Here is a 25,269-nt window from a genome sequence, read left to right as displayed (position 1 = left end):
GTTAGGGGCATGTCTTCTGCTTTGCCTGCCATTTTTCCTTGTTGAATTAAAGCAAACCTGGACAGACTTTCCTCTCCACCTTACCTCTCCAGTCCCAGTGGCTGCTTCTTTCCTGACCTCTGGCTTTGGAAAGAAGAACCGTTCTTGCTGTACAATTGCACTGTAATGTGTGGCTCTGGTGACCGGTATAAAGGGAAGGTTCAGGTTTAAATTGAGACAAAGATACACAATAGCAGCAGCTTCAATGTAACCAAGGGAAACTCTTAGAAAGCAACCATCATCAATGAACCCTTTCCATGTATTAAGAAGGTCATTATTTGGAATGCAAAATCCATGCTGCAAAGCTAGTAAATGTCAGCTTTACAATTTTCTCAGCGATCTTTATCTGGTTCCTATGTGTGTAATGCTGATTTCATGAAAAATTCGCACATTATTTTCTTCATATGATCCTGACTCGAACAGTGCCCAGGAAGTTGCATCCTTAATCTGACATTTTGCAGGCTTTGAGTGATTGATTAAAGCATTTACATAACATACTTCAAACATAAGGTTTGTGGTGGTTGTTAAATGCAATTATTGTCATTTAAATGTAATTATTTTTACATTTTGATTAATTATAAATGGATATTATTGATGGGAGAACAAAATTTGTTTATAAGGGTTTGATTTCTACAGTCATCAGGAATAAACAGAGCAGGTAATGAGTTTGGCAATAAAATACCAGCCTTAGGCATAGACCAGATTTAGCACCACCCTTTCTCTTTGTATCACACTTCCTTCCTCCCACAAGCTCAGCCCACTCAAAACCTGCATAATTTCTTCTTATAAAAGGATGTGCCTGTTTCTGCTCAGTTTTTTAAAGCCTTTATTTCCTATATATGCTCCTCGGTAGGAGCACTCCTATAGGATTTCCAGGCCCATTTTATCACTCTTAATGGGGTGGGTGGGGATGGAAGAACTGAAAAAGTTGGGTGTTGATTTCAAGTGAAGAGGCCAACAGTGAACGATGTGTGAACAGGAGGGTGGAGAGAAATGGGGCAGCGAGTGGAAGCCTCTGGGTAAACAGATGATATTGAAGAGCAGTGTGGTCCCCGGGCAAACACGCCCCTGGAAGAACAGGTACTGACTGCTCTTTCCCCACTTCCCCCGTTTAAAGGTTTTATTCAGAAGGGAAAGGAGGGGGAAAGGAGGATAATTATTTTTCTTCCTTATTTAAGGTTCCTCAATCTCTAATGAACTTTAGTTTCCCAATACTTATCTTTCAAAAAAAAAAAAAAAAAGCCAACAAACAGAAGGTTTTTTCTGCAAAACTTCACTTGTAATTTGGGCATCTCTGCTTCAAATAATGTGTACATTTTTAAAGTAAAGATTTCCCAATATAATTTGCATAGGAACTTTTTCAACACAGCAGTCATGAGGTCTACCTCTTTCCAATAAAGGATATTTTTTGCACTTCAAGACCAACACTTTTTCTTTTTTATTCTTTTAGCTGTAACATGCACTTGGCTCATTTCTGTGATATTCACAAACACCATCAGATTTCCTTCAAAACCACTCTCGTCATAATGTCTTTTCCCCCTGAGAGATTATCAATGACTTACTTTCCCTCCATGGGTTATCTTTTATTTTTCCAACTCCAATATCTTTGATTGCCTTGGCATTACTTCTTTATCCTTTTATATGTTTGCAAGATCATTACAGTTAATGTCAAACAGTAAATTTTATTTGGGTGACGTTTCCTCCGTTTGGCCCATTAAGTAAAACAGATCCTGCAGCTGGGAATGGGGCCCTTCATCCCTTACAGTAGCAGAAATTTCAAAAAAGCTATGAAATTTCCAAAAAGACAGGTCCTAAGCTCACCAGTGCTTCCTCCATTGACATCCAAACCCTTCTGAACTTCAGCTGTAAGGTTATAAAAGCCCAAAAAAAGTTTATGTACCAGTTAATATATGTGTAATTTTGTATACAGATTCCTCAAATATGATGTAAGACATGAAGGAAGATATCTTTGATCTTCTCAGATCTGAGAACCAACCACTCAATTCAGTATCAATTCAACACGAAGTTCAGTTTTGCAGAAATATGAATCTTTGTCTAATGAGATACTTCCCTTTTTACCTCCCTCATGGACTCCCCAGCTATATTGTCACACATTCTCAGTAATGTCACAATGCCTGGGGGAATGCAGATTGCTGCAATGACTGAGCACCTATGAGGCCAAGACCTCCAACACAGAAATTTCAGCCCAGGGCTACATATGGTGCTGTTTGCCACCAACTTTTGTTTAAGTTTTAAATTAATTTCCATTACATGTGATCTGCCTTTACCTTAGTCAACTTGAAATTATTATTCAAGACTGCACGGGAGGCCTGACATTCCTCATTGATGCAGCTACAGTTGCCACACAATTCAGCCAACCTGCACACATCCATGTTGCTTAGAGCTCATGGGGGTTTATGTATTATTTTTTTTTCAATCAACATTTGTTCCACTATTTCATTGTATACCAAATATAGATTTTCTGGATAAGAGTCTCCAGAATCACCTTTTGCCTAAACCACGCAGAGCTGTTATATTCAGAGGTGTTAGTGAATACGTCCCTTTGCTGACGGGCTTTTATTTAACTCTTTTGGCGCACACGTAGCTCCCGGTAACTCGGGGATTGGTGTGAGTGCAGTTCCGTGGGCGCTGCACAAACATTCCCGTCTCCGGGAGCCCTGCCGGGTCCGAGAGCCTTGTGCCAGCGGCAGCAGCGTCCACAGCGTGGGAAATCCTTCTGAACTCCAGCCGCGCTCCCTCGGCGCTCGCCAGAACATCGCACTCCGCAGCGCACGAGCCCCCCGTCCGTGATTTACAAATGCGGACGACGGAGGAAAGACGAGGAGCCCCGGGAAGGCGCGGCAGTGCGGTGTCGCGGAAGGAGCGCGGCGGCGGGGCCGGGCCCGGCGTGCCCGTGGGAACGCGCTCGGGCCGCGGCTGCCCCTCGGGAAGGGCGCGCGCGCGGCGCGGCCACGGGAGGCGCTGCCGCGCGGCCCCACGCGCGAGCGGCGTGTTCTCCCTCGCGCACGGCCGGGGGAGGGGCGGGAAGGGCGTGGCCGGCGGCACTCTGGGAGCGGAAGTGCGTCGGGGGGCGGCTCCGGCCAATCGGCGGCGCGCCGCTGGCGGGGCGTCGCGAGGCAGCTGCTCCGCGCGGCCGCCGCCGGTCCCTGGTGCCCCCGGCCCTCCTCCCGCACGGCCGCGCTCCGGCACCGGCCTCGCGGGGCGGGAGAGAAGCCAGGGGAAGGGGCAGGGAACGTGCGCAGCGCACGTGATGGGTCGCGGCGGCCAATGAGGACGGCAGGAGGTCGCGCGTGGCGGGCGAGGGCCGCGTGGGCCGGGGCGTTGCCGGGCGGCGCGCGGAGCCAGGTAAGAGCTGGCGGCCCCCCCCTCCCTCTCCTTGGAAGTTTTTCACTCGAGGTGGCGCGAGGCGTGCGCATGTCACGTGAGCGCGGCGGCCGCCCAATCACCCGCGCGCGCGCCGCCTGCCCGCGCGCTGCCACCGCGCCCGCGTTTGAGGCGAGGGGGTCGCGCGCGGGACGGGGACGGGACCGGCGGCCGCTCGCTCCCCTCGCGCGCCCCCGCGCCGCTCTGTCCAGGGTGCGAGCGGGCGGGACCCGGGGGCGCGGGCAATGGGTAGCGGCCGGCGGTCACCTGACCGGGGAGGGTTGTTTAAAGGGACCGAGCGGCATCCGGGCGCTCCAGCCGGGAAGGGTCGGGTCAGGTCGGGTGAGGCCCGGCCCTGAGCAGCTGCCGCTGCTCCCTAAGCCATCGCGCTCCCAGGGACCGGTCCCTGCTGGGGGCGTGGCCAGCGCCACCTATGAGACAGGGCTGGGTTGCTGGAGAGCCTTTCCCGGGAGGCGGCTCCGGTGCCCCCTGGGTGCCAGAGGCCGGCGGGCTGGGCGGGGCCGGAGCGGGGCCCCTCGGCCGGGGGCGGGGCGGCCCGCAGGCGGCGCGCGTGCGCCCCGGCACACCGCGGGGGGCGGCAGCGGGGTCGCGCGGGGCAAGCGCCGTTGGTGGCCCGGGTCCCGTCCCGTTTGAAGCTGCTCGCGCTGAGCTGAGGAGTTTGGAAGGCAGTCGAAGCGCGAAGGCGAGCTCAGCCAGGAGTAGCTAGGCACGAGGGCCAGCGGCTGTTTCGGCAACCCGGGGAGATGAGTGGTTTCCCAATATGTGGTTGGAGCATCTTGCCTGACTCATTAAGATGTCAAATCTTGCACAACAGTCACGCTGCCTTTCTCCCGACGTGAACTGTGTGAGGGCATGGGCCGTCTGTAGTCGCACTTCATGGGATGGGTTAGAGCCCCGAAGATTTGGAGTTGCTGTAGACTGAAAACCAAGGACGGTTTAAAGAAAAGGGGCAGGGTGAAGCTTTGATCTTGTCGCTTGCAGGTGTTCTGCGCGATGCAGCTGCAGCACCCTTTGAGTGCCCTCGGGCACAGTGCTTTGTGAATCTGTACTGAGAACTGGAAAGGGAAATTGATTCTGCTTGAAAAGTGTTCCCGTAGGTGAGCATTTTTGTACATCTTTTGGTAGGAAAAACCCCATATTTCTTAGGTTTGGTGGAGATGGGCAGCATTCATTCACTTCTGTATTTCATCTAACAGCAGATGATTGTTAACCTCACCCATTGCTGGCTCAGTATTGGTGCAGACATTGTTGTGCCTGCCATGGGGGAAAACATGCAACTGGAGGAAACCACTTGTGAATAAACTTGGTTACCTTCCAGAAAAAAAAAAAAAAAAGAAAAAAAAAGGAAATTTTAAAATTTTTTCTCTTTGACTGTAGGCCACTTCTTCATTTATACACAGATCCACTAGATGGTTTATTAAGTTTGTGGTTGTTTTTAAAACCTGGTTTCTTAAGAAATAGGAAGGCCAAAACATTTTCCTTACAAACACAATGAAATGGGTCTCTGGCTAGTGGAGTGAGAAAGAGCTCTTCTCTATGAGGAGGCTGTTGTCTGCTGTTTCATAGACAGCAGAGGATCTACAAAAACTACTCAGCCATGGCATGTGCACAAGGAGCAGTGTCATTAGCTGCAGCACCAGCAAGGCTTTCCTCTTGTCTTATTCTTCCATAACTAAGGATGTGTTGTGCTGTATTGGTTTGCTTTTTTTGTTATTCTTTCTTAAGACTGGGTTACCTTAGAACAAAGAATCGAGTTTTGATGGTGGAGTTGCTCTTCTCTTTCCACACAAAGATGAAATGTGCTTTCACTGTTGGATTTTGGCTAGTTTTAGTACCTGGGATAAATCCTTTGTTGAACTGGATAAGGAAGAATGCAGTGAGAATGATATGTGTGAGAAGGATGATGAAGGTGTGTCATCAGAAGAAAGCCCTTTTAATTTTTTTTTTTAAATCAAGCCCAAAACAGGCATTAAAGAAATGTGAACAGCATAAAAGAGAGAAAATGAAAGGTTTTATCTAGTTCCCACTCTACAACAAAAATGCATTCTTTGTTCCAATCACAATCTTCAGGAAAAGCCAATTTGGAGAATGACAAGACTATGACCCAGTTACTGTTAAACAAATACTTGTGATGTTGTGATTGGGCTGTTTTGCTAACTCTCATACAGTGCTTTCTGTTTATTTGGTGTGGTCTGCCTTACCACAGGTAAGTCAATAAACAATAATGAAGGTGGATATAAACCTGGAACATATTGCCAACAGTCTGGACTTTAATTAGTGTCACTTTCTTTTTCACCCTTACTTAAAAGGGGAATACAGATTCCTTGGCAGTTCTAACTTGCTGAGCCATTAGTGGCTCTGTAGCAATGAGTATTGCTATAAAGTAGCTGAATGAGTAGGATAGTCCTGAGCGCAGGTCTATTTGCCTCATTTTTTTTTCTTCTATGATGGGGACAAGATCCCCAGCTGAAGATGCATATATGTGATAAATGTTCCTCATGACGGCCATAAAGGGACTGAAATTCATCAAAATGGTGCTATTCCTGCTGATTATGTCTGGTTTCTGCCAGTGTTGCATGGCAAAAAGCAAAGCATTGCTTTATTGTTTTATTTTGTGATTTTTGGTAGTTAGCATGTTAAAAAATACAGCATTCATTGAATGTATGAGTAATGGGCATATCACTGACTAATGAAATATGGGAAGTAATGTAAAATACATTAACCTAAATATAACATGTTTTATACAGATAAAAAAGAGCATTTATTATTAGTTAACTTTGACTTTTTTCCCTGGCCTCTCACCAGTGGTTCATTCTTAACAGAAATCACAGAATCATTTAGGTTGGAAAAGACCTCTAAAATCATGGAATCCAACCTTTGACCCATGACCACCTGTCAACTAGACCATGGCACTGAGTGCCACATCCAGTTGGGTGCGTTTCCATTTTGCAGTCTTCATTGTTTGGGAAGTGTTTCCCAAAAGTTCTGGTAGCTCTTGAGAAATGTAAAATACATTGTATGTTGCAGGATTAATGCTGTTTGTCATGGGGACTGGAAGTTCATGGGGAGCTGACTTCATGGGGAGCTGGAAGTTCAGACTCCATGGCATGGTATGGCTGTTGGAGAGGGGAAGCAGGAGTTTCTCTCTTTCCTCCACCCTCCTAGGTATGCAAAAGCAGCTGCTGCTCTTGCAGGTGTGTAGCTCTCAGTTGATGAAAAGCTTTCTGAACTACCACCTGTTCATCCTGCAATAGTCAGGGCTCTGAGTGTGATGTGGATTTGGTTTCAGTATAAAGCAAGGCTCTGGGCTGAAAGTTGGCAGTGCATAAGCTGTGTCAGACTTTTTGTGGGCATAAGTGCTTTCTGACTGCAGCTGTAGCATGTGTTTCTGTGTGTTTGCATCAGCAGGAAAGCTAAAAAATATTCTATAAATATCTGAAAAACATTTTTTTCCTGCAACAGTCCATTTCTTTCAGTATTTCCTTTTCTTTATCTCACTTTTGGTCTAGATTCTGACACCACTTCATCTTTTAACATCTTGGCACTGAACTATATTTCTTCACTAAAGCTAAGAAAATAATTTAAGCCTAGTTTCCTGTCAAAAATAACATTAGGTAAACTTTTCCTAAAGTAAATTTGGCCTGGTTCTGCTGCTTAAGGAGAGAAGTCTGGAGCTGACACAGGTGCTGCTAATTATTAGAGACATCTGTGTACAGCTAACATTAAGCTCTGGGAGACTGCTACTGAAGGAGAAGGAGTTGGAGGCCAGTGGGGCTAGTTATGGCATAGAAAATGAGACTAGATACCGTTCTACATGCAGTTTAGAGTTTATGTTGGATTAACAGAATTTCCTGTGGGTTGCTACTGTTAATCCTTCTCCAAAGTGGCAAAACATTATCTAAAGAAGGAATGTTTTTTGTATTTTAACTCTTCTACTATGCACATTACTCAACACTTCTGGTTGTAACATCACTACGTTTTCAGCTCTTTAAATGTTTGTGGATTTTGGTTTGTTGGTTGGTGGTTGGTTTTTGCCTTTTTTTTTTTTTAATGTCCAAAACGTGGGATTTTTGAGCCCAGTCGGGGCTGTCTGGTTGTTGTTAGTGGTAAACTTTAGACTGCTGCTGTGGGTGTGTTACACTGGCACAGCTGGTTTTGATAGCTGTTGTTTCCAGGTTGTGAGTGTAGTTTCAGCTAGTGCTTGTTTTTAGCAAGTGATTTTAAGAGCTGAAAGGCTCCTTTATGCTCCTGTAGTAGTGTCTTTCTGTGCTGTGTGACAGAAATGACCTGTCATGTATCTACTTGTATTCAGGGGATTGCTAACAAAAAATGTAATCGACACCTCTTGAGCGTTTTTCACAAGTTGGCAGCTGTTCTGTTTTACCTAACTATGTATAGTTACATGTGTATATACTCTACGTTGTTCTCCCACATAAACATCTGTAGCGAAGCCTGGGACTTGTGACCCTTCAATTCCTGCTTCGTTACTGAATCTTTACCACGGGTTAAATGTAAGAATGGCTGAAGAACAGTTTGATGCTGCAGCTCCAGCACTTAACGGTTTCTTATTACTTGTAGCAGGTAGGCTTGAATGGACACTTTATAGCACCATGTGGGCGTTACTGAAAACAGGAGTGTGATTTACAGGGTGCTGAAATGCAGCTTGTAAAGACTCTAGTTCTTACTTCAAGAGAATATGTCTGCGAAGCATTTGGGGGAAGAGTGTACGTCTTGGTAGTGAACTTAAAGATTTCAAATACCTTATACTAGCCAGTAATGGGATGGTTGTAACTCCCTCTGATCAGGGATTCAGTAGGTGCAGGCCAGTTCAATTCTGTGCTGCCAATTCATGTTTATCACAAACAAGTCCTTAAAACGGATGTTCACAGTGATCTAAACAAGATGATATTCTTTAGTGCAGCACTGCTGTTTCTTGTTAGCTTTAAGCTGCTTAGAACTGGGTTACTTAAGCTGGTGGGAGTCTGTAGTACTGCTGTGATTTTTACTGATTAATCTGTTCTCTTGATAAACCAGGGGTTCAATTTTGGTGCAGGCAAGCATTTCTACTCGCCTTAGGTAAAATTGTAGCAAAATCTCTGGCAATGTCAACAGTCTCTGGTTTGTTTCTTTTATCATGACTGGAACATGTGGCTTTTGGGCCATGAACGTGGGGTACTGTCTGCTCTTGAGTTCTATGTCTGTTCTCAGTTGTACAAATTACTCTCTTGCTGAAAAAACCCCACTTATTTGTGTATTGTCATTGTTCAGAAGCAAACTGGTTAATACAAAATAGCATGTCTATCCTGTGTCCCTAAAACTCGATGACTGCTCCACAGAATATGTGATGACTGTAGGTATAAAATTATCCCTGAAATAGGTGTAATTATTTCTGACTAGATTTGTTACAGGAAAAATACTATGCTGGATCCAACACCTTGAGGCTGTTGCAGCTCCATGCCCCAAATATGACCAGTAATAAGGCTGAAAATATATTGCTGGTAGCTACAAGCCCATAGAGCAAACGCACACATGACATTTACATGTAAACATGACCGGCCACACCAATCAGGCAGACACACACATAGAGGAGCACAGCAGAGACAGCCATATCCTGCTCCCTTCCCTGTCTGAGCAGGAGGAGGTCATACACATACACGCATATATATATGTGTGTGTGTATATATATATATATTTATATGTATGGTAGAGACCCTTCAGCAGCAGAGTTTAGACACTGCTGGTTCCTGAATCCCAGTCTCCCTGGTTGCTGGCCTGTGGACACAGCAGCTCCAGCCCACAATGCTGTTCCCGGTCCTCGCTGTGTCTCAGGTGGCTGAGACTGCCCTGCTTACGTGGTGGCCAACACCCTACCCATTAGAGACAGAGGTGTGCATCCATGTACAGAGCTGGTGACATTCCTCTGGGCCTCCATACCAGACCCACCTGCGTTAATGTTTTGATGCATGTTTGTCAAGTCTCTTAAAAATCTATTTTCTTTAGTTCTGTGCTTCTGAGATAATTTTCTATAGCATAAACTTATGCTGCCAAGAAATTTCTAAAGGGTGCTGACCTTTTGTAATGCTGCTGCTCTTCTGCCCATTTTCAAATAAGACAAGATTGAGGGTGACAGATTGAGGAGCAGTCCTGACAAAGTTATAGTTTGTGGTAGGCAACGGTCAGTGCAAAATTTGGGAGTATGGGTGAGCCTGGACCTTGGTGTCGCCCTGATGTCTTTGCCTTCTAGCACCATGTGTAAGTCGTTGTTGTTTCATAGTAGACACAGTGTTGTAAAATAAATAACCTTAATGGAAAAAGGGATGGGATGGAAGGCTTCATGGAGGTGTTTTTGCCCGCAGCCGTGATGCATGTTGGTGTGAATTCCCTTAACGTTCAGAACTGTGTTTTAGTGGGCTTATTGTCAGAAGTGCCTGATTTATAACATGTAATTAATTCCCTTGGTGTCTGTGAAGGCCTACCAGGCTGGGCATGGGGCGGCAGCTGCGCGGCGCCGTTCTGCAGGCGGGGAGCTCTGTCGAGGCCGTGCCAGGGCTGGGCTTGAGCCCGGGCTCTCTGTTTGTCAGCGCCTCGGTAACATCGCCCATGGCCCGGCTCAGGAGGCGCGGTGTGACGGGTCTGTGTCTGCCCTCCCACAGGCACCGCAGCTGCCGTGGTCAGAGTCTGAGCCGCGCTTTGGCCGGTCAGCGAGAACTTGCTGAGACGATGGAAGTAGAGCTGACTGCGTTGCTTGCTCAGCTGAGGGTTTCCGCGGGATGTGGCCGGTTCCTGCCGGCGGCAGCGCTGCCAACTGTGGAGAGGCGCGGTGCGCGTTGCCGGCGCAGGGAGCGGTGCTCCTTTCCCGGAGGAGGCGGCCGCTGCACTGGGCACGGGGATGGCGGGGCGGCGCCGCCCCGCTCGGCCCGCCGGGGGGCGCCGTGCGCCGCGAGCCTCGCGCGCACTCCTGGCGCGGAGAGAGGCGGAGCCGCGCGACCGGAGCCCCGGGGCTTTCGACGGCCGCCGGTGCGCGAGCGATGCGCGAGCGCGCCCGTTCGAGAAGCTTCTCCGCGCGCGCGGCGCTGCGCGGGCCGGACCGGGCCGGGCACCGGGCCCTGCGCTCGGCGCGGGCACGTGACGGGCAGGCGGGAGGGAGGGGGATGCTGGCCTGATGTGCGCATGCGCGCGCTGCGGCGCCATGACGTCAGCACGGTGCGCACGCACGTTGTCCCCAGCTGGCGGACACACGGTCCGCGTGAGAAAGGAAGCGGGAGGCCGCGCGCGCTTCGCGCACGGTAACGACCTGGGAGCGGGGCCGCGCCGGGAGCAGCGGCCGCGTCGCGCGCGAACCCCACGCGCCTCTGCGCGCGCCCTCCGCCCGCCGCCCGAACTGCGAAAATTGACACCAGGCGCGGGCACGAGGCGGCCGGGCCCGGGCCCGTCGGCCGCGCCCCGGCGGCCACGCGAGGCGCCGCTGCGCGCGGACCGTCTCGGGAGCGCCGGTGGCGCGCGCCCCGCCGGGCAGAGCCGCGCCGGGTCCCGGCAAAGAGCGGCGCGGTTTTCCCACGTGCGCTCGTTCAGCTGCCCTCAGCCAGCTGGCGCGGGCGGTCGTTCCGGCCCCCGCTGCTCCTGGGTGGCTGCCGCTCCCTGTCCCGAGGCTTCTGGCTGGGGTCCGTTCGGCGCGGCCGGGGAGGGCAGCGGGGTCGGGCGGGGGAGGAGGGCGTTCAAAGCGACAGGTGCTGCGCTCGGCCCGCAGCCGTGACGCCACCTGCCCGGGGCGGGGCCCCCGTCTCTCGCCGCCGTTCCCGGGGCGGCCCCTCCTGGTGCACGCTCGGTCGGTCGGTGTTGAACGGCGGCGCGGCGCGTGGGGTGTCCGCTGCCATTGGGCGCGCGCCGTGGGGCTCCCGGCGGCAGCGCGCGGCGGGTGGAGGCGGGCGGGGCAGCCCCGGGGCTCGCGCGCCGCCGTCGCTCCCCTTCCCACGGCGCTTCCCGGGCCCGCCCGCCCCGGAGCGCCGTGCGCGGAGCCGCGTCCCGGTCGGCGCGTGGGGAATTGGGTTGGTTTATTTATATGAGAAGGACGCTTTGCATCCGATTGTCATACTGCTTTTGGCGGGTCGTAGTGCGACTTGTGAGTGGTTTTGGCCGCTGCGCCCTGCGTGGACGCTGCTTCTCAATTACAAGGTCTCTTTGTAGAGAGGGGAAATCTCTGACGCTGTTCAGAACGTCAGCTTCCACAAATACACGTGTTTCCCCTGAAATATTGCATTAGAGTCTATGTGCTGTAATAAAACAGGCTCCTGTGTGTCACCAAATGTAATAAAATATATTAAGTTGTTTTCTGGTAACAGACTGTGTTAGCGCTGAAATAACGTAGATTTTGATTACACTAATTGCCCTTAATCACATTTTAGCCACGCACGTTTTAGACTTGACTGTGCATGGTGCTTGTGGTAGAAATAGCTACTGCAGTACAACATAAGAACTTCGAGCGTTGGAGAACAGAAACTGTTACTCTGTAGGTCTTTATATGCATAGAACTTCTGCTGAATGCATGGTTGTTGAGCTTTTTTTTAATGTGTTTTTCTGGTCTGTCTTTAGTAAGATAATTTAGTCAAATAAATTTAAAGGTTTCAAGTAAATGTAAAGCTACTGACATTATGCATACGTTAAACCAGATCTGAAACCCCTTTGATGGTGTGTTTCCTTTATGAGCAAATACAGTTTTGGTGCATAGTGCACAGCATTAGTGTGAACTCACTTTCCAACTGTATGTTTACTATACATATAAATATGTTATATGTGTATATGCAAAGTAAGTTGGTGGAAAATCATCTAGAACTTATGTGGTTCCTTTTTCACCACTCTGTATATCTGAGGTTTATTTCTATTCTGTTCTTATAGGTGAATATGAAAGCGCTCGTGTCTTGGGGATAACCTTTTGTGTTGCTGGGACTTGAGGTGTAATCTACTGAAAAAACAAAGCAATATACTTGAATTCATTTTGTATCCTGGACTCTGTTAAGGAGTCCTCAGTGGGTAGGTGGTTATGGGTATGTTTGTGGGGAAGGATTTCCTCTGCAAAATTAAACTGAAAACCAGACCTTGTAAATTCATGGGTATAAAAATCTGTGCAGAACAGTTTTGGTTTATTTCCTCCAATTTAAGTTTTACATTAAATTTTAAAGTGTGATGTGTAAGGGGTAAAAATGGATCTCTCATATTTCCTAGCTGTTAAGAACATTTATCATATGAATGATAAATGGGGTATAAATTGTCTGAGCTTTGAGGTCATTTGTCACATGCGTGTGACAGCTTGTTGGCACAGAGGGGTTTTTCCTCCTACAGTACCCCAGTCCTAACAAAATAAAGATGTCTTATTAAATATCCAGTTCACTTAAAACTTGTGAATTAGGAATTAATTCTCTTGAAAGAGATGGTTGTTTTCCACCCCATAGGATTATAGAACAGTTTTGGTTGGAAGGGACCTTAAGGGACACCTAGATCCAGCCTTCCTGTCATGGACAGGGACACCTTCGGCTAGACCAGGTTGCTAAAAGCCCCATCTCCATCCTGGTGTTGAACTCTTGCAGTGTTGAGGCATCCAAAGTTTCTCTGGATAACCTGTTGCAGTGCCTAACCACCCTTGTAGTAAAGAATTTATTTCTAATATCCAATCTAAATTTCTGTCTTTCATTTTGAAGCCATTTCCCCCTTTTCTGTCACTGCCTTTGTGAAAGTCACTCTCCAGATTTGTTGTAGGTCACCTTTAGGTACTGAAAGGCTGCAATTATTATTTCTCCCCAGAGCCTCTTCCAGGCTGAACAACCCAAACTCCCTCAGCCTTTCTTCACAGGAGAGGTGTTCTGTCCTTCTCAACATCTTTGTGCCCCTTCTCTAGATTTGCTCCAAGAGGTCTGTGTCCTTCCTGTGCTGGAGACTCCAGAGCTGGATTCAGCACTCCAGGTGGGGTCTCAGCAGAGCAGTGGGGCAAAATCCCATCCCTTGCCCTGTTGGCCATGCTGCTTTGGATACAACTATGCAACTGGTCCTTCTCAGCAGCACTAGTCAATTTCTCCATCCCTCCAGCCTGTGATTGATACTGGGGGTTGCCCCATGTCAGGTCTATCACCTTGCACTTGGACTTGTCAAATCTCTTATCAAGCTTGTCCAGGTCCATTTCGACATTCAGTCATGTTAGCTTCACTTACCTTGCCAGTATGGACCCATGAGGGACACCACTTGTTGTGAATGTCCCCTGGGACTCAGAGCTGTTGATCATTACCCTCTGGATGGGACCATTGTACCAGTTTCTTATCCACGGAATAGACCACCCATCAGATCCATTTCTCTCCAGTTTAGAGAGGAGGACTTTGAGGGGGACTTTTTCAAAGGCTTTATGGAAGTCCAGATAGACAACATCAGTAACTCTTCCACTGTCCATCAATGCAGTCACTGTTTTAGAAAGCCACTGGGTTGGTCAAGCAGGACTTGTTCTTGGTGGAACTGTGCTGGCAAATCACATTTGTCCTCCATGCACCTTAACATCACTTCTAAGAGGATCTGTTCCATGATCTTCCCAGCCACAGACATGAGGTTGACAGATCAGTAGTTCCCAGAATACTTCTATCTACCCTTTTTTAAAAAATGGGTGCAGCATTTCCCTTTTCCAGTCACCTGGGACTTCACCTGACTGCCACGACTTCTTGACTATTAAGGAAGGTGGCTTGGCGCATCAGCCAGTTCCCTCAGGACTCTGGGATGCATCTCAGCTTCTCATAGTGGTTATTAACTCTGGTCTCCAGCTCCCACCAACTACATATTTGATGAAAGAATCAATCATTTTTTGTCCATGTTGTATTCCTCTTACAATAAGGATCAAAATACAAACATCTGGATGTGGAAATAGGATTTTTTGTGTTACCAGAAGTGCATGTTTTAAATTTTCACATAGAAAAATATACAGGCTATTTGAAAAATGAACTAGTGTATGATCTTTTGTTACAGTGTTGACATAATTCTTAACCTGGGAGGTAGACACACAGAAGTGGAGTTGTATATATACAGATAAGAGTAACTTCTTTAGTTCCCTAAACAGTGATTATGCTAATCATAACAGTACAAATGTTTTCTTGTTTGATTTAAATTATTTCCATAATTGAGAAGATAAAGGAAGCTAAGGCTGCCCAGTGCTTCACATTCATCCATTTAATCTTAGCTGCATGGTCTTTTGGGGGTTAGTTTGTGTTTTTTTCCAGAGTTTATCCATTTGAAGTATTTTGTCCCTTCTTTCTCTCTCTGCCCTTGACAGACAGTTAGAAATTGCTGGAGAGTGTAAGCAAAGAAATTCCAAACACACAAACTTCAACAATTTCAATAAAGAAATCAGGAGAAAATGTTTTTAACATTTCTTTTTTCTTTCCTCCTTTACATTTTTGACAAGTTGTAGACCTCAGGGAACTCTTTCTTTCTTTCTGACAAGACCTTTATCTTTGTGTCAAAAATGTGCCATTTGCTCTTCTGAAAACTTTTGCATGTTCTGCCTAATGTTGTTAAGTGAATGATCTGCAGACTAGAGGGAGCGTCTGAACAAAGTGCTTAGAAATACTAAGCAAAGCAAGGAGTTCTGTTGGGGCAAACTCTGTATGAAAAAGCAATTTAAAGGTGTCATAGCCCCCATGTCTATAAGGTCAGAATTGTATACACACATGCAACCTTGATTTGTTGCACCCTGATGGTGCTCTGTTTTATAGTACTGCTTATCTTTTAAGTTTTTAATGTGGAGAGCTATTGCAAAAAGGATGTCTCATGCTACTTAATTACTTTCTTAGACTGTATTGGAATAATTTTAACTGTTTTCCGTTTCTTCCAGAATGGTGATCACACATAGAAGATTATCAGAACTCTGTAGAATTTGCATTTGGTTTGAGAGCTTGTGAAAGTGCTCATCATGGAGAAACAGCAGATTGTCTTGGCTAGCCGGGATGGTGGGACTGTGTCTGGTGCAGCGCCTGCTTTCTTTGTCATCTTGAAACAACAGCAGGGAAATGGAAAAGCTGACCAAGGAATCCTAGTAGCAAACAGTGATGCTTGTGCTCTCGCCAGCAGTGTATCCATTCCAGTCAAACCCAGAGTCAAGACCTGCCTCCCAGCTGACTGTGTCTCAGGGGGCATCACTGTCACCCTAGATAACAACAGCATGTGGAATGAATTCTACCATCGCAACACAGAGATGATTCTGACGAAGCAGGGGAGGCGGATGTTCCCGTACTGCCGATACTGGATCACAGGGCTGAATTCCAGTCAGAAGTACATTCTAGTCATGGACATATCCCCAGTGGACAACCACCGATACAAATGGAATGGCCGTTGGTGGGAGCCCAGTGGGAGGGCAGAACCACATGTTCTAGGACGAGTGTTTATTCATCCAGAATCCCCTTCCACTGGCCAGTTCTGGATGCACCAGCCAGTATCCTTCTACAAACTTAAACTCACCAACAATACCCTGGACCAGGAGGGTCACATAATCCTGCATTCTATGCACCGATATCTGCCGCGACTTCACCTGGTGCCTGCAAACAAAGCCACAGAAGTCATTCAGCTTAACGGCCCTGATGTCCATACGTTTACCTTCCCACAGACAGAGTTCTTCGCAGTTACAGCCTACCAGAACATCCAGATTACCCAGCTGAAAATAGATTACAATCCTTTTGCTAAAGGCTTCAGAGATGATGGGCTGAATAGTCGGCCTCAGCGTGATGTGAAACAGAACAACAACTTAGAATTGGAAGGAGGTGGTGTTTTTAGCACTCCTAGCATTTGTGGTCGCCCTGCTGAAGTTGATGCATTAGGTGTGCATCAGAGAAGTTTAGATTCTTCATTCATTAGTCAAAATCCATCAGACACTGAGCTGGATAAAGAGTCCTTTAATGCCGAAGGAGACTTCTTGGGTCTCCTGGACAGTGACCTGCCTTCAGGTGTTATGCCAAAGCTAAAACAAGAAGTCTCTGAAAGGTGGGTTAACACTGCGTTTTCAGTACAACTGCTGGTTAAGTGGGATGTTTTGTAAATAAATAACAGGATGCTCAGTGTAGAGGTTTGCTGCTAAAGGTTGCATGACCTGAAATGGCAGAACAGTTAATATTACTAAAAACTTTTCTTTCCTCAGTCATAGTATCAGTCTTGACTTTCTAAGGTGTCTGGGGAATGCAAGAGTTCAGTATTATTTTCTGTGTTGCTTTAGTTCCCATTGTTGAGAAGCATTGAGGGTTTTCACTTAACCCTCGTAGCATTTTAGAAGGCTAAATTAATTTTTTCAGAGTTTTAGGCAGAGCTATTGCAGTCATTAAAACTGCTTTTGCTTTTAGGGTTGCTCACCACATTGACATGCTGTCTATCTATAGCTTCAGTTTTCATCAGTGAAAATAATGGTGTGTGGGTATTTAGGTTGCATATGTGTAGGGATTGCTGCAAGGCAGTTGTAATTGGCAGCAAGCCACTGTTTTGTCAATAACCACTGCTTGGTGTGAATTCTTTTATTCTACAAAGAAGTGTGAGGTAGCCTGCCTGTTGGTAGTCAGTTGCCTCATATTTGCTCTGAGGTAAGGGAAGTACTTCAGAACAACTTGGTTTTTCTAAAGCAAGCCTGGCAAAACTATTATTTTACTGCACTTTTACTTAGTTTTGAAAACCCAAGCAATAGCATGGAGCAGACTTAGTGAATAGTTAATGTCCATGTAGAGATACTTTGAATGATAAGAAATTATTTTAAAAAACATAGAGGTTTCTTTTCTGCCATGTTGGTTCATGTCAGTTTGTTAATAACAGGCTTAATCTGCCAAAGATTTAGTGACTAAAGCAACCTTTGTAGACCAGTACACAAGAAAATTATTTACCTGCAGGATATCAGGATGATGTTAATAGTGAAATTAGAGGTCAGTTCTTACTGGAGAAAAGTTATATTTATGATGTAGTTATACAAAGGCTGTATTGCTGTACAACTGCATTATACAAAGACTGTATTACTATACAACTGCAGTGAGTTTTAGAGAGGACAGATGTTTCCTCTGTTTTTTTTTTTGTCTTGCAAGAAGGATCTCTTTGCCTTTTGAGTAACTGAAAAACTTCAAATTACGGAGTTATTCATACTTTGACACTTTATTGAATTTATTTGTAGTAATTCTTAGGAGTTTGGAGATTTAGAGTGCCCAAACCTTTCTGTTGGCATATTTTCATGTGTCAGTCTGTTAAAAAAAAGATCTTCTGGACTTACTTTATTCTCAAAAAATGCTGTTCTATCCCAACTAAAATCTGAAAATACACTGATTACAGAAAAGATGGGCTTTTTTAGTTCATAAGAGCATAGAGAAAAGTTTAGATAACTTTGCATGTTAGAAGTAACACTCAGAAAATAATTACTGACAGTTTTATTTTGCTTTCATAATGATATTCATTTGCCTGGAGAGGGTCATTGAAGCAGATTTAGTTGAGAACTGTTTATTCCAAGGAATAAAAGATGTTTTAAGGACTCAGGGACCTTCCTTCAAAACAGGTGATGCACAGTGACAGATTTAATTTTTTTCAATCCAGAGCACATTAGATTCCTTCTCTGGTTTTGCCTCCAAGGTAACTGATCTCTGAAATATGCTAAAATCTGTGCAGTCTGGAAAACACTGCAAAGTTTTTGTTGTCTGGCTTGGAAGCATCTGTCATTGATGAATAAATGTTACCACTGTCCTAGAACTACTTTCAGGCATTGGCCAGCTTTTTGTTATGTTTTTGTAATCTGTGTGAAAAAGTAAAATTCTTTACTTGGAAAGAGAAAATTGATCTTATCCAAGAAATGGCAAAACTATAAAGGCTGGAGTTTTTCAGAACATTGGTTCTCCTGTTTTATTCTGACCTGTTCACAGTGTTTTCATGCCATATAATTGAGTTTAGAAGTATGTCAGCTTCCAAGGACAGCACTGAGAGTGTGACATTTTTCTTAATGAAACCAAACACAATAATATTTACAAATCAATGAAGGCTGGGAAGTTGCGGGTTTTTTGTTTATTTGTTTGGGGTTTTTTGTTTTGTTGTATTTTTGGGGGGCATTTGGTGGTTTTTTGTTTGTTTGTTTTGGGTTTTTTGTTGGTTTTTTTTGTTGTTTTTGTGGTGGGCAAACTCTTAGTAGGTAGTACTTGATAGGCACTATCTTGATTTTAGGCAGGGTAGTGATTTCTGCTGAGCTTAGATTTGAGAAGCAAGTTGGGAACTGCTACCTCTCAGACAATCCTCAAAAGAAGTGGAGTTCCTAGTGCTGTTGAGGGTGATACTTCCCACCCATACTCAATTCTTCTGACATTTTGATAATAGAACCATGTAAAAGCTTGCATATATACCTAAGAGTAATTTTAATCCTGAGTTATTAGAGGACTTCAGAAATAAAGGACTGTTTTCTTTTGCAAGGTACTATGTGGGTTTTTCCCTCTGCTTCTGTGGCCTGATAGTATGTTTAGTTTAAATAGGTGTGTTGTAAAGAAAAAAAGTGTTTGGGTTGTGGATACTTCAGTAGAAATGCTTATCCCTGGATGTACTTAGATGTTTAGGCCATGGAACAAACAAACTTTACTTAAGACTTACAGGCTTATGTACTCCTCCTCCTTTCCAAGATCTATTGAATTTCCTTCTTCAAAAATAAAAAATCTGTGGGATTTTTAATGCTCCATTAGTCTTGTTCTAATTTAGTTGTCTTGTGTTTAGTCTTGATAGTTTGAGTATTTTTCCTTTCTTGCCTTTCTTTTGGGGGAAAAAGGCAAGTGATTATCCTTCAAACCTCTGCCATAGATTGCTAGATTAATTCCACAAGAAATCAGATTCCCCTTCCAACTTCTTCCCAGTGTAATTTAAAATGATATGCCAAAAAAAAAAGTATTTTAGTACTTTTCAAAAAATGAGCAGCTTAGTGATTTTTAATCTGGAAAAAGCCAATAAGGCAGTCTGTCTGCTTTTGTTGATATATTGCAAGAGTGCCAAATACATTACTTGGGCTATAAGAAAGTTGGTTTAAATATGCACTGTTCCATACCAGGTAAAGAAAGAGCTAGTTAAGACACTATTTCACCATTTTTACCTGATCTTAGATTGAAGATTTTGAGAGGACAACCTGCTTTGATTCATCTTCCCATAATTAGAGGAAGAGAAGTTTCTGTGACTACTTAGGTTGCATGTAACTTCAGAAACTAAGGCCAGATGAAATTGGTTCAGTGCTTGAAAGCCACTTTTTTATTCTTTGAGGAGTTGGTTATTGCATCAAAATTTTAAAACAGGATTTTGTGCAAATGCTTTATCTTCTTGTGCATATACATGCACGGGTCATACCTCACTCTTGTCACCACCTGGCTTATGGTTGCATTATCCGGAATAAAACAATATTTGGGTCTTGAAGTTTCAGTTTTACAGCAGGGCTTTTTAGTTCCAGATATCAAATAGAAATCCTGGCCTGCAAGTTTGTTAGGGTTTTTTGCCTCTTGATTTTCAAGAATTCTAAAATAGCAGAGCAGATGAATCTTAATAATATTAATTTTAGTTGTGGATGAGCTTTGCTTAATCAACCTCTTAGTTTAGTATTGTGGCAGGATTTTCAGCTGCCAGTAATTTACAAGTAGTCTGTCTTTTCATTTCTTTCACAGTAACTCACTGACCCAGAAAGGCTTTTTAATCTTACATTTCACATTATTAATTACATGAAAGTTAGGAAATTTCTAATAGGAAGCTCATTGTCTGGAGAAAACAGTAGACAAAACAGGACCAGTATTTCAGTCTCCTGCTGCCTGCTGTTCCCTCAGGAGTCATGTTTTTGCTCTAAGCTTAATAATGGTTACTTAGTGTCCTTATGAGTTGCAACAAATTTTCTAGTAGCTTCGCTTTAGAATTTTATATGTAAATATATACATTTGTATCTTGACTGCCAGCTTCCTGTTTTAATACTGCAGTGTTTCTCCATAAAGGGAATACTCCCAGCTCTGTGTTGTGATTCTTGTGTGTTCCAGCTCTTCTCCCTGAAGTATGTTCTCAGTCTACACAAGAAGGAAGCAGCTTCTTCCTCCACTTCTTTTTCCCTTTCTCAGTCCCAGCTGTGGGTTCTCAGCTCACCTGGGCTTAGCACTTCTTTAAAGGGATAGGGATGGATAATGTTAATGATAAAATAGGCACACATGCATATATACTTCCAGTATATATAAAGCAATATTTACTCTCTATATAATATATTAGTACTGCAATTGCATTAAATTTTACTTGAAATTGTTGTCATTAACAAATAATTTTACTTTTAATAACATTTTAATAACACAAAGTTGACAATAATAATTTAATATAATTAAATTATATATGGTGTATCATATAATAAGTATAAAGGTATTATTTGAATACTATGTGATACATTGAGTAAATAAATTCTGACCTTTTTTTCTGAGTTTTATTCTGGATATGAGTTTCTGGCTTCATACGTTAGCATTTTTTTCTTATGACAAGGAGCCAGGTTCTGATACACTAAAGAAGACTGGTGACTGTAGTTCTTCTAGATCTGTCTGGCCCTCAAAGAAGCCCATTATGAGCTGCCTGTACTCTTAGTCTTCAGTATCTAATGCATGGTATTTTGAATTCTGGTTAAGTTAAGATTCAGACTTAGTGGAAAATGCAGCAGAATTCAGTAGGATATTAGTATTCTGTAAGTGTTCAAACAACAGTTGAATTTAGGAATTGTCTGCATATGGCTTCAGGGTGCATTAACTAAAATTTTGGTGCTTTAAGGGCTCACTTGGCTTCTTACTTGCAAGCATAATGGCTTTAGTAGTGTCTTAATGAGATACACGGCAAACTAAGGCTGCTTCTGAGCATTTCAAATATGACAGCTTAGCATGAGTTCATGTTGAGTAAAAGAGGAAAAAGGGCAAATGTCACCCTGATATTAGTAGGGAAGGAAGTTGTGCTGCTGCCTTCAGATAAGAAGTTGGATTGTTCTTAATAATGGCCATTTCTTGGGGTTTCTTGAGTACTTCTAAAAATGTAAGCTTGAAAATGACAGCTTATTTAGCAGACTTTTTCCTGGGAGCATTTTAGAGGCTTTTTACAATATAACCAAGAACTGTGGGAGATGGCGCAGTTTTGGTAAAGGAGATTTGATAAAATAAAAATCTTACGTTGTATTTTGGTTTTGTCCCTTCTCTCCCACCCCAGTCCCATTGCTAGCAGTTATGAGAGCAATTCCCGTGTGGCATCTCCATTGGACCCGAATGGACAATTTAATGTAGTCATTAAAGAGGAGCCAGTAGATGACTATGACTACGAGTCAAATATTTGCACACAAGGAATAACTGTGAAACAGGAAGACACAGATGAAGAAACTGATGAATATTCCAACACTGATGATGATGATCCTGTTGTACAAAAACACCTAATGAGACGCCGTGAAACAGATGGAACTGATGGAGAGTTCACATCTAGGAAGCGTATGCTAACCAGTCCTTCAGGTGTTGCCAAAGCAAAAATGTTAAAACTGGATAGTGGTAAGATGCCTGTGGTCTATTTGGAGCCTTGTACAGTCACAAAGAGCACAGTGAAGATATCTGAGCTGCCTCAGACCATGCTTTCCTCTTGCAAGAAGGATAAATCCCCTTTGGGTGCGATCCTGGATTCCTTGCCCGTGTGTTTTGAAAATCACAAAGACTCTTGCTCAGGCACAGTCACTGGGCCTGAGGAGTTAGTTATGAAGAAAGAATCTCCTGGGAGTAAAATGTCACAGAAATACTGTTCAATCAGAGAGGCCCAGTGGGCTCTATCCAAATTACCTAATTTTAATCTCAGGGGCTCAGTAAGTTGTGATTTTCCAGATAAAGAGATTGGTGGCAGAAAAAGGCCTGGCATACTGAAGAACCCTATGTCCCTCAAAGGCTCTGGTAACAATCAAAGCACTCTATCATCAGCTACAAATAAAAGAGGAAGGCCCCGGAAACTGAAAATTTCCAAGGCTGGTCGACCACCTAAAGGTATAGGGAAAAATGTAGTAGCCAGCAAGAACACTTCTTTGGGGCCTGTGAATATCCTTCCAGATGTTAAACCAGACCTTGAAGATGTTGATGGTGTTCTTTTTGTGTCCTTTGCATCAAAGGTAAAACCTCATTGTTGTGGAGTAAAATTCAAAAATTTGTTGTTCAGTTGTAAAGCCTTTGTGCTTACAGCTGAAGTTATATTTTCTTTTAAACCAAGTTTAGAGTTTTGTGACCTCTTCTCCAAATCTGTTCTTATTTTGACCCTGTGTTACTCATAACATGGTGTTACTTCTTGCAGCTTAGGGAAAAGTAGAGGGATCTAGAGTTCTGTATAAAGGAATGCATGCTTGTTTATGAAACAGTCTCATGTTTTGAATAATTTTGGTAGTACTTGATGTGGTCTACTTTGCATCTAAGTGTTTTAAGGTATCTTAACTTACTCAAGGCTCTTCATGTATGTAGGAGGCTCTTGACATTAACACTGTTGATAGAGCTGGTGGAGAAGAGTCACAGAATCTTCAGGCTCCCCTGTTGACTACAAGTGATCCAGGTACTTCTTTTTTTTTTTTTTTTTTTTGTGAGTGGCTCTTTCCTGCAATAAGGGAATTTGTAAAGACACACTGAAAAAATTAATAATTAGGTCAGGTTTTTTGCATGGCAAATGTTTTTTATATGTTCTGTTATTTTTTGAGTAGATTGTCAAGCAAGAATACAAATATTGGAAAAGGAGCTGATGGAAGAGCTGAAGACCTTGAGGCATAAACAAGTAATACATCCTAGCCTTCAGGAAGGTAAGTGGTCATGTACGTACTGATAAGCCTGATTGGTCATTACACTTAGTCATACTCAGCTGATGATTTCCTACTGGTGCCAATACTGTGTATGCCTGATATGGCTGGGACCTGGATTCTCATCTGCACACATTTTTGTTGCAAACTAGAAAATGTGGAGGTGGCAAAAGGTGACTCCTGAATCTCCAATAGGAGAGCAGGCGTCTGCATGTTTTGTGCCTCTTGCAGAAGTTGCTGAGCCTTTTGATGGTGCCTGTTTTGTAATGACCCAAACCTGGTTGAAAGCAGTTAGAGTTGGTTTTACTCCTTCATAAAAGTCGGCATTTCTTGGTGAGTAGAAGAGCTAGAGATCCAGCAACACTTAACCAAGACTACATTTACTGTGATTTGAGTCCTTATTTCTATGAGTCCCTATTTATCCAGTTCACTAGCCATGTTAAAGGGCTGAGCAAGGTACTTGTAGTTTGTGATCTTCTGTTTATATACAGTGTTATTCTGAGATAGATGGAGGAAAATACAAGGATCCACAGAGTGGAACTTCATGTTCTCTCTTCTTATGATGCTGAAAGACATCAGTAATGGTAGTCCTGAGACCAATGACATTAACGTTGGCAGCAGAGCCGGTGATGAAATCATTGATACACACGGAAACATTGTACTGCTTACTCCTGAGGTGTGCCCTGAATGTTTCAAACACATAACTGTAACACTGTAGGGATTGAGTCTGCAAATACTGATCTTGGCTCTGATATGAGCTGTTCTGGGCCCTCACAGAGCTTCTGTGGTGAAGAACATTGGACTGTCTTGAATGGTTTATGCATGGTGTGTGATTAGAACTAGCAATGTTAAGCCATTTTAGGATTTTATTGTGGACCTCCTAGGTGTTAATTTTTACCCCAAAAAAGTATAAAATTACAGTGTGTTGGCAACCATGTGGTACATTGGCAACTACAGCACTTAGGAGGGCTTTTACTCCTGAGATAATCCTGCAACTGGGAACATGTACAACCCACATGCTTTTTCTCCAGCTGAAGTCTGAGGCGCCTTCTGAAGGGCTTTGAGCAGTTCACAGATACTAAAAAATGGACAAGAAATGTCAAGCATTAGGCTAAGAAGAAGACGTCTGAAGAATTTTGATTTTCTTGAGTGGTAATGACCATCATTTCCATCATGTTGGATAGTAATCTGCTGAGCTTGTTAAATAGTGAAATTGCAATTCAGCAATGATGGAGATAAACCACAGCTTCTAATTTTTAGAGGGAAAAGAAGACACAGGAAAACTGTTTGCAGCAAGAGCATTATTACAAGAGATGCAATCTGATTGGGCTGTGAAGTGAATTACACTATGAATACTCTTGTTGTTAGACTTCATTATCATTAACATTATCCATCCCTACCCCTTTAAAGAAGTGCTAAGCCCAGTTGGGCTGAGAACCCACAGCTGGGACTGAGAAAGGGAAAAAGAAGTGGAGGAAGAAGCTGCTTCCTTCTTGCGTAGACTGAGGACATACTGCTGCATGTGGACAAGGAACCAGACTTTCTTCAGATTGCCTTCATCTTCCAAATAATTACAGATCTCTTGCCTTGCAGACTTGAGATCCTGGAAGGAACCGACATAGCAGTTTTGATGTTAACTCTGTTTTGATTCTCAGCAATGTGGTTGAGAAGTTCAAGATTCTATTTGAGATTCACTGATGAAATGTTGGAGCAGTACCTGAACCCTACAATTGCTCTTGATCTGTGAAGTTAAAAACAGGGTGATGGAGGCTGTCTAGATTTTAGAGGCACCAGAATTGCGGGAAAATGCTTCAGAAAGAAGGGAATCCAACTTAAGTGTGTTAAAAGGAAAGTTCCTGCTGGAGCACTGCAGTGCAACGGGATGCTTCTTTTAACTGGGCTGATTTGAATCCCTGACTATATTCTTGAAAATTGAAGGCACTGTTGTCATGTTACCTCTTTCAGGTTAATCAGCTGCAGCTGATAAAGATGAGAAAGTTCTTATAGTTCTTCTT

At 44.1% G+C, this 25,269-nt stretch overlaps 1 protein-coding gene across 10 annotated transcripts in view; it reads left to right on the top strand.

The window, feature by feature from the left end:
• The first annotated feature begins 3,141 nt into the window (after positions 1 to 3,141).
• Positions 3,142 to 25,269, top strand: part of MGA (MAX dimerization protein MGA) — a 59,445-nt gene continuing 37,317 nt past the window's right edge. For 4 of the 10 annotated variants that reach the window (XM_071427318.1, XM_071427319.1, XM_071427320.1 and 1 more), the window contains exons 1-5: positions 3,142 to 3,405; positions 15,305 to 16,446; positions 21,655 to 22,585; positions 22,929 to 23,016; positions 23,162 to 23,257. In XM_071427318.1, the coding sequence (XP_071283419.1) occupies positions 15,383 to 16,446; positions 21,655 to 22,585; positions 22,929 to 23,016; positions 23,162 to 23,257 (2,179 nt within the window). In that variant the 5' untranslated portion in view covers positions 3,142 to 3,405; positions 15,305 to 15,382. Of the gene's footprint in view, positions 3,406 to 4,425; positions 4,542 to 6,587; positions 6,610 to 10,634; positions 10,731 to 12,342; positions 12,472 to 15,304; positions 16,447 to 21,654; positions 22,586 to 22,928; positions 23,017 to 23,161; positions 23,258 to 25,269 lie in introns of those variants that run through there. The other 6 variants (XM_071427322.1, XM_071427321.1, XM_071427315.1 and 3 more) reach the window with 5 other exon arrangements.

Source organism: Agelaius tricolor, unplaced genomic scaffold (genome assembly GCF_023055355.1).
Source record: "Agelaius tricolor isolate 1412-34295 unplaced genomic scaffold, bAgeTri1.0.p SCAF_5, whole genome shotgun sequence".
NCBI lineage: Eukaryota > Metazoa > Chordata > Aves > Passeriformes > Icteridae > Agelaius > Agelaius tricolor.
Note: the sequence above shows the minus strand (reverse complement) of the source record. Positions and strands in the feature narration are given on the sequence as shown.